The 9,525-nt window shown below is 43.6% G+C and overlaps 1 protein-coding gene across 2 annotated transcripts; it reads right to left on the reverse strand.

Annotated features, from left to right (window-relative positions):
* Positions 1-136: 136 nt before the first annotated feature.
* Positions 137-9,325, reverse strand: samd1a (sterile alpha motif domain containing 1a). Of its 2 annotated transcripts, none has more exons than XM_078269695.1 (7): positions 8,833-9,325; positions 5,962-6,304; positions 5,422-5,561; positions 5,248-5,308; positions 3,662-3,743; positions 3,273-3,387; positions 137-1,483 (listed from the first exon to the last, which is right to left on the reverse strand). In XM_078269695.1, the coding sequence occupies exons 1-7, from the start codon at positions 9,193-9,195 to the stop codon at positions 1,337-1,339; spliced, it is 1,251 nt and encodes a 416-aa protein (XP_078125821.1). In that variant the 5' UTR covers positions 9,196-9,325; the 3' UTR covers positions 137-1,336. The 2 variants fall into 2 exon arrangements, with proteins under 2 accessions (XP_078125821.1, XP_078125820.1); XM_078269694.1 differs by having other exon boundaries at positions 5,422-5,564.
* Positions 9,326-9,525: the final 200 nt, after the last annotated feature.

Here is a 9,525-nt window from a genome sequence, read left to right on the forward strand (position 1 = left end):
TTGAGACTCTAGAGGGGCCCTCACACCCTCTTAAGGCAACGCTGACCCACTGAATCAATTGTTTTTAGGCAAACTATAAATACGACGAGTGTAATAGGGTAATTGGTAAAAAAAAAATAATCAGAAAATAAGTAACTGAAGAGATGGACACAAGCTTTATTTGTGACTCTGGAAGAAGTGTCAATGTTACAGATAAAAAGGGGAGGAGATACATTAGATATGTAGACTACATCATATGGAATGTTACAATTCAAAAGGCTGGCTTACATTAAAACACAGAGACACTGGACAAATTATAAATGGATGATAATAACATAAAATATTGCATTTGATATCACGATATCTGCTCTGTAAACAGGCACTGACCAGCTGTATTAAATTTAAAACAATAGTCAGTATTTCAATAACATTTCCTAGTTTATTACTTTATTTTGCTTATGTATGAAAAAAAAATCCCATTGGTTTGCACATTTCCTGGTTACATCTATCTGCAATTGTTCTCCAAAATGCAACTGTATTAAATTGGACCACAGTCAGATCTAATTAAGATAGAAAAAGAAAAAGAACACACACACAACATATTGCCTTACCAGCAGGTAGTAGTATATCATATTGGTTATATCTCTGTGTTACAGAGACACTGAAGACATAATCCAACATCAGCAGCTATTGGTGACATGATGGGTCAGGCATCTGACTTCCCCAGCACGTTGATGACATTTCATTTAACGGAATCAAAAGGAAAACTCACAACAGATTTGCTTTATGTTTATCTGTGTGACTTACAAAGACGTTCTGGAGTAACAAAAAGTACCATAACAGATCGAGCGAGGATGCAGGTTGAAATTTTCGAGCCACTGCCAAACCAACATTCTCTTGTGGACCCAAAACTGTGACAACGCTTTGCTCCCAGCACTATGCAGTGCAGCATGTCTCTGTGGGTACATTAGCCCATGGGTGGACCACTTGGTGCAAGGCTCAGTCCCCTTCAATGGCTGCTTATCCATCTTTTACTCTTGCAGAAAGGTCATTGCAACTCCACTTTCAAACATACTGAACGTACCAGTCTATTTCCTTGACAATGCAATCAAACAGTCACATGGGTAAAACGAAAACAATTTGAAAACCAAAGACCATAATGAGAGGTAGGATGACTGTTGTCTTTCGGTTTCTGATCATTCTCACAGTGAAAGTTAATTCCACCGCAGCCTTTCCCCCCACTCACCCTCTACATATTGTGTATATGAAGGTGGGTGGCAGGCTCTAGATGGGAGAGGGCACTGCATTCACGTTTGGGTCAATGCAGAATTGTCTGTCTGTCATGGGAATCACCACTTCAAAGATCTTCGTATTCCAAGAAGTGGGTCCTCTGCAACACCTTTACATGGCGCTCGTAGATTTTGAGTGCAGGGCCGAGTCTGATAGACAAACCAGTCAACACGTCACTGCGCTGCATTAGGAGAAGGGACTTTCCGTCAATCTCCTGTGGGGGAGAGCTCAGTTAGCATCACCCATATGGTTCTGAAGGTATTTTCTGAATGCTTAAAATCTTTTAATGTAACTCATGTAATGTAATTTTTAAATGGCCACCAGGACGCATTGTGTATTAAGTTCAATTAAATATTGAAAACTTAAAATTATGGGATTTTTCCTAGTCACCTCAAGACAGCCAGTTTTCTTTACTAGAAGCCTTTACAATACAGCTTGGTGTACACAAATAAAGTGATACATCAACTACTTTTGGACTGCTCAACACACTTAAAGGGTAACTACTGTTTTTTTCAACCTATTTTCCTATGTTTTTGTGTCTAAGTGGGAACAACAATCTTTGACATTGGTCCAGTATTAAGCAACATCGCTGCAGTCGTTTATAGGGCAATTGTCCAGCTTGTATTTACCTTCACAAAAGTGCTCGTTTTGCCACTGACAGGCTTAGATTAATATTCTAATGCCGTTTTTCCATTACATGGTACCTGCTCGACTCACCTCGACTCTACTCGCCTTTTTTGGTTTTCCAGTATGAAAAAAAAGTCCCTGGTACCTGCCAACAGGTACTTTTTTTAAGTATCGCCTCCATCGAAGTTCCAAGCGTGCTGAGGTGATACCAAAAGGTGACGTGAAAACCTGCAGACTACTGATTGGTCAGAGAGAATCGTCACTAATCACTGCGTCATCATTGCTAGCGACAGACGGGGCTGTCCTGAACAAACCCGCCATTTTTAAATAGTTTAGCCAGCAGTGTTTTTTTCCCGCCTCCAGCTTCTTTTGAAGCAAAATGTGTCTTCTGGCTGTGGCAACAGCCACAAACCGAGAATCAAAAAACAACACACCTTCGACGTTCTGTGTTTGTGTGTCGCGTTCTGTCATGGCAGTTTCATGCAGTGTCGCTATGACAACCAGCCACGCTCGCCTCACGCATGAGGCGGTACTGAATCTGCAATGGAAAAAGGAGGACGGGGCACCGCAGCCGAGTTGAGTCGAGCCGAGCCGAGCTGAGTAGAGCTGGTACTAGCAGTGGGTAAGCGCCATAAGTTTCTGGCAACATTATGAAAAGGATCCCTTCAGAGATAGACCTTTAAAACCTCTTTGAGACCTTTGTTTAACCAGAAACAGCTCTGAAGTCACTAGTGTTAAAACCACCAGACTCCATTTAAAAAAGCAATACTTTTAGCGTGTATAGAGCCAACATATTTTCACATGTAAATCGGTAAACAATTTGTTTATTTCAACGAAAACTAGAGTGATGAAGGTTGGAAAAGTGGAAAGACAACCCAAAACGGCTTTTCATCGTTTTATTTTGTTTCTGTCGACTTTGAATGAAGTGTATTTTACGATGCTAAAATGACGAACGCGATTTCGCGGATGTTTTTATGTTTTAAAAAAAGGATCTTACTCTTTAACAGAAAGGTCGACCTCCTTATTAATCCTTTCTATAATGTTGCCAGGCACTTAGAATATTAATCTGAGCCGGTCAGTGGCAAAACAAGCACTTTTGTGAAGGTAAATACAAGCTGGACAATTGCCCTATTAACTTACATTGTAGCTTGTTTCGCTGCTGCCGACTGCATTGATCTTGCATAATACTGGACCAATTTCAAAGATTGTTGTGTCACTTAGACACAAAAACATAGGAAAATAGGGTCCAGGTTGAAAAAAACGGTAGTTACCCTTTAATATGAACTGCCTCTAAAAGTGCACTGGGTGATGGAATATATGTGGTTTTCAGTGTACATATAGTGCCCTCTGTGGCAGTTTTGCGGTGGTGTACTGACCTGTGTTCGAAACGCCACAGCCTGATCTGGAAAGCCTGCAGCTGAGAAGTAACTGGCCACATCTGCCACAGTCCACTGCATTAAGTTCTGGCTCATCGTCTCCTTCTTCACAAAGCTGGAGGGAGAGACATAACCACAGTGACCTTTCTTCAGCAGGTAATGTTTCACTTTGTTGTTGTTATTGTTTTTTCAAGCCTTTAGGTGAACTTCTGTGTGGTCAGTAATTATTCACGTGAGTTTGTGCCGCAGAAAAATGTAGATTAGTTATTCAAAACAATAGCTGAAGAATTAAAGTCAAGAGTGTATAAAACTATTTTAGAAAGAGAGGGGATGCTAAAATGCATTTCTTGTGGAGAATGCAATGACTTGCTTACTAACAGGATACTCACACTTCATCCCCTTTACCACCATTCAGAAGACTGTCTTCGGCTGCTGTGATGGAGGGTATATCTTTCTTGTTCTTTAATGTACCTGTGAACAAAATGGAAGCTGTATTATTCCAAAATATTACCACAATGAAATGCAGATTTAATGGATATCATGACATGCTCTGGGAGAAGCCTTGACTGCATGTTTCTTTAATGATCACTAAAACACAATGCAGAGTTGATTTGCCAACCAACAATAATAACATTTTCTTTGGGTCAAAATAATCTGTGTATGTTAATTTTACATCAAAAGCCATCAGGCTGATTTCTTGCTATGTCAACATGCAATATGCAATGCACAGCAATGGGAAATGACCAATTAAGGCAGAGCTCAATTCATATGACTCACTGTGGGAGCAAAGAGAAGGGTTCATATAAGAACCATGGTTCTAACCTTTTTTCAATTCTGCAAACAATGTGTAAAATACAATTCAATAAAATGTAGTTAAAAAATGATAATTTTTCTCTGTTTGAAAAGTGCAGCTTTAAATCTTTCAGTGGTGTGAACTGTTGAACCAACAGAAGCAGAGTTTTGATGAAAAGGAAGTGATAGTTTTTCCTGGTACTAGTATTCCACACTGAGGCCTCTACTGTCACGGTACAGTGTTTCCATTAGAGTTTGTGCACCGTTCAGTACGGTGTGGGTACAATGAATAAGTGTTGATAAAGCGCAGCTACTATACAGTACCAGGCCACTGTCACAAGATGCTGGCAGGACTGTCTTCATGCATGTGATGCATGACAGGGACGATGCCCTCATTTTTAGGTGAGTACTTCTCCTTCTAGCCAAACCATATCCAAGTACAGTATACTGTGGTAAAAACCATAAACCATAAAATATGAATCTATTCTGAATTATTAAGAGCCATATGTAAGCACACGTTATCTACCAAACAGCTATTTAAAGCCATATTTAGACAGCTTTTAGAAACCTTCTGCAGCTGTTTTTTACATGTGTCATGTGGTGATTTTTCTTGACTGAAAATCATCATGCATCAATATCAGAACTGTTAACAGATTTCCACCTTGACAAGCCAAGTTGTTAATAGTGCAGAATTGCAGAAGGTCAGTAGGTTCTGAGCAAAAACCTTCAACAGTCAAAGTGAGCACCACCTGGATTGGAAGGTAGCGGGACAAGTTTGTGAAGCATTCCAAAAATCTTGAGCAAGCCTTAAGGCAAGCACTAGTCAAAAAGGTCAGTGTGGCCAGGTTGGCTCAGTGGGTAGCGCAGGCACACACATACTGAGAGGTTTATGCCTCGACGCAGAGCTCCAGGGTTCGAATCCGACCTGTGACGATTTCCTGCACGTCTTCCCCCTTTCTCACCTAGCTGTCCTATCAAATAAAGGTGGAAAACCCAAAAAATAATCTTTAAAATGGCCAAACAGCCAGAAAAATACTGTAAGATGTCATTACCTAATTCCTTTAACAGGTGTGTTTTGTTAGAAACCATTTCCCAAAATGAGAGAGCGGACGAGTGATCAATTTGTTCTCTGCAAAACAAATGCAGGCTACAAAAACAAAAAATGAGACACTATGTTACTCACAGTTGTCAGATGGCAAAGAAAGTGCCTGTGGTCTTCCATCAGATACATTCCTGGTCTCATCCTGTTGGCCAAACAATAGAAATGAAACATGAAAATGTCAGGTGTGAAGCAGCGAGATCAAAGAAGCAGGAGACATTCAGGTGTTGTTCTTTGTCACAAAAGGATTACAATTACCAGCCCTGCTGCATAGTCCGGTACTAACTGGTCAGACGAAAGGCCACTATCCACCGCCTTGCCTTCATCTTCTTTCTTCACGTTGTTCTTTAAAGCGCAGGGGCTGGTAGTTGCAGAGTGGATTGCTGGCTTCATGGCTGCTGCTAACAGAGAGTGAACCATTTACATTACATGCTGATCTAATCCATACAATCACACCTGACTTTATTCTTGGCAAATTCCAGTGCTAATCAAAAACTAATGCAGCTCAAAATTTCTCTTCATTAAACCTGAATAACTGGTACAAACAAGCCGATGGATGACTGCACTTTTTACTGCAGGAAGACATTGCTAAGCCATGAAAATGTATTATTTTCTCCTGCACTCTAGCTTACATTAACTAAGGCATTGATACTGTCAACAATACATGTCACCCATCCAGCTCCCATACCTATTTCATGTCCAATGCATAACTAAGCATAAATCTTGCACATGAAACAATATTTGAGTGCTCCATAATGTCGGGTGTGCATGTTAAACTGTGTCGAGCAGTGTGAATACCTTTGTCTCTCTGCATTCCTGGGTGCTGGCGCTCTGCTGGGCAGACAGCAGAATGATAGGCCCAGTCATTGTGTGTGAGGGCCCTGGGGCTGGAGGGGGGCAAGGAGCTGGGCCTCTCACCAGCCTTCTGGGAAGAGGCACAGTCCAGACCGGAGGCAGGGCCGGGGCCAGGGCGAGTGCCAGAGGGGGAGCAGGGGGCAGAGACGGCTCGCACAGAGGCACAGTGCACCACGGCATCTTTATATGTGCGGCCAGGAGAGGGTCTGTCCTGCCCATCCTGGCTCTCATCAGCCCCCTCCTCATCTGCATTACTGTCTGTGTCCATTGCCAGAGATGTGTCAGCCTACAAAACAGAAGCATAGGTGCAACATATAATTTCCATGTCATTGTATTTTATTACTGTGATCCCAAACGATGATCCCAAACGATGATTGCATTATATAATATTTATACAATCTAGGGTGGGTGCAGAATTGAACAAATGGGGACAATTAGATTGAGGGGATTAGAAACATTGAACTCATAGAAGAAAAGCCACTATCAACAATTAAGTTAATTATTTAACAACAACTTAAAAAGCTGGTAAGCCTGCAATGCTACAAGGGATTGCTGCTATGTAGGCTGAGCGTGTCACATGAAAACACGCTCATACAGATGTCGCAATGTGACCGCTGTGGTGGTAAATTATTGCCTATAAATGCTTTCGTCCCTTTCCGCAGTGTTCACTCCGCAGACAGTAAGCCCTTCAACCACAAACGTGTTTCCACGCAATTAAACACTTGAATGTAATCTTATGGGATTGCTACTTGTAATTAGTTTTAACATAACGCACTCATTCCTTTCGTTGTTTTTTTTTTTTTTTTTCGACGGCGCCCTGAGTAAAAAATTACCTTTCGTGCGACTGCGTGTCCAAGACCCAGTAGTCGAGCACAAGAGCGCACTAAAAAGCCCGCCCCGCTCCTGAAAAAAAGAGCCGCTTGTATGGCATTCACCCATCGCACTGCATTTCACATAACTTTCGCCGAGACACGGTCACAAAAACACCATGCCTCCGAGGATCAATCCAGCACGATTTCCATCTCGGCTCACAGGAAAGAGCCGATGTGCTCGGTGCGTCCCGATCTTTAGAGGCCTTCTTGATTGATAATACCAACATACGGGAGTACATAAAGGGCCGATGGAAGGCGTTTTAGGCTTTCCTCAAATTTCCCCCAAAGTGCGCATGGAGTTGGGAGCCGCGGTAAAGACCTCGCCATTGTGTCTGTGATCATTACGGAGCGCTTCCCAGGGCCGAGCCACGGCAAAGCAGACCAGAGATTAAAATAAAATAAAAACGAGCTTTAACTCGACGGGCAGATCAACGCAGCACTTCGATCACAGCGAGCATCAGTCGCCTCGTTTACCAGTCTACTTTGACTTTGCACCGGGTCAAGATTTACAGTACCGAACGAAAAGAGTAACGCAAATGAGTCCGCTGTCGGACACGGTCTACTGACTCCTTCATCTGACCCTCGTATCAAGTGAAACCTGGATAACAAGCCCTGCGACGCAGCCGTTCAAAGTAACAAAACGTATTCGTTTTTGTAGCAACACACACGTCTTTCAGAGAACAGAGTAAATTTGATCTCAGCTTAACCCAAATCGGATAGGGCATCCGCCAGCTAGCGCCGGAGGAACAGTTTGCAGCCGGTTCACGTTAGTTCAGGTCTAACATACCGGCTCCTTCATATTTCATTACTCTGCAGTAATGTGTGTCATCTTAAAATACTCTCAACAAATAGTTGCCAGACACGGAGAAGTGATGCCACTGCTGGACGGGACGTGAAAGGCCATATCAACAGCCAACACAGACGTGACTGGGATTGGCTGCGTGTCCGACAATGGATCTAGGGGTTCGACTTTATGCACTGCGTCGACAATCGTCCATCACTCGAAAAACAGACGCAGCTTGCATAAACTAACTGAATATAACCCTATTTTGAGTATTTTGGCACCGATAGTAATGGATTTGGTAGCTGTTTTACGGGACAACACATAGTGATGATGGGCATATATCATAAAGTCCAGACGAAAGGGGTGACGTCGTCATGGGCAGACATAATATGTGTCAGGACTAGGCTCTGGAAATATTTGGTGTTTTGCCTGGGATGGCTGTCCTCGTCAACAACCCAACAATGTGTCACGTCCCCCATCAGGCTCCTACATCCGCGGTGTTTGAGACTTTTTTTTCCTTCATCCACTCCCACATACAAGCCCATGAGAATGAAAACATATATTTCCAGCCCGTGCTTTCAAAATAAAACCCTCACTAGCAAGCGAGTATTTTGTCGCTATTATTGTGAAAGGACAGTTGTTCAACTTCCGGGATACATCTGCTCATCTCTTGCTAGCTTGGCAGAGTCCTCCTCCCCTTCGCTCAACGCTGAGTTTGGGGCTCGAAAAGCGCTTTCTGCTGCCGATAATGGTGGCTCGGGTTGTTGAGGACGGGCAGGACGGTGCAACTTTTCATGTCTTCCATTTGTGCGTTTGAATAACCCGTTAAAAGTGCTTTTCAACCGGCGTTGTGTAAAATATGCCACACTCTCACAATCTCACTAGCTACACGCACCTTCTGATTTTTTTTTTTCGTCTCCACCTCGGCAGCGCTCGAGTGAGGTCCAACTGCCGCTCCCCGTCTGCGGCAGTGTTGGGTGCACTTGCAAATCACTCCCCTCACCACTCCCCGTGTAGAGACAACAAATACGTGTTTTTTTGCAAACCACACATTATCCGTGCCTAGCTTTTACCTCCACCTGTTAATTGGGTAAGATGTGATATGACAATGAGATGGGAGCTCGTTAAACATGCCTCCTCGCATTAACCTCAACATACCTCCAAATCCTCCTCGTCCTGGTCAACAGGACCGAAAGCGCTGTCCCCGTTGCTCAAGTCAGAATGACTAGCTTCTTCCACCGCGCTCCTTCTCGCAGCCGTCGTTAACGTTACATCGTCTTTTTTTCTGCTTCTACGCTGAACCTTGGCGGCGTTTCGGTATGAAATAGAGCCCTTGTAGTTAACTTTCAGCACGGTTTGTTCTTGAATCAGTTTCTCCAGTTCTGCGCAGGTTCGGTCGGGCTCGGACCCGTGTCGTCTCCGGACCATTCGGCAAATCCTCTCCAAGTCCGGCCGGGCTTTTCGCGACCGCAGCGAGTCGATAGTGTCCAGGATCCACTCGCGGTACTTAGATTCAGACATCTTTTTTGCTCGGTTGATTCGCTTTTTTCTTGCCTTTTTTCTACCTTAGTGCGTCAACCTTGTACGTTACACACGGTGTTTTCGTGAGCCGCGGTCCGAGCCCAACTGAGAAGCGGAAACCTCACTGTACGCCTCCTGCGTTTGCGTGTGCGCTTAAGGTGGACCGACGGAGTTGCAGCGAAAAGTTTCACTCGAGAGGAGTTTTAAGGTGGAATTTGCAGACCTGGACAGTGACGAGCGCACGCACTCGGGCCCATGTGCGCCATAATGGATGCAAACGGTGGCCATTTATTTCAAGAGTTGTCAAGTGTGATACAGCCTCTGATGTAG

This window comes from Sander vitreus, chromosome 15, assembly GCF_031162955.1.
Source record: "Sander vitreus isolate 19-12246 chromosome 15, sanVit1, whole genome shotgun sequence".
Lineage (NCBI taxonomy): Eukaryota > Metazoa > Chordata > Actinopteri > Perciformes > Percidae > Sander > Sander vitreus.

What these genes read in the sequence shown, in the direction of transcription:
- samd1a (XM_078269694.1), bottom strand. Translation starts at nt 9,195, where the DNA reads ATGTCTGAATCTAAGTACCGCGAGTGGATCCTGGACACTATCGACTCG. An exon ending in GGTGGTAAAGGGGATGAAGT is followed by an intron (nt 3,388 to 3,661) that starts GTGAGTATCCTG and finishes CTCTCCCTCCAG; the next exon opens with CTTTGTGAAGAAGGAGACGA. An exon ending in CTGTGGCGTTTCGAACACAG is followed by an intron (nt 1,484 to 3,272) that starts GTCAGTACACCA and finishes TCTCCCCCACAG; the next exon opens with GAGATTGACGGAAAGTCCCT.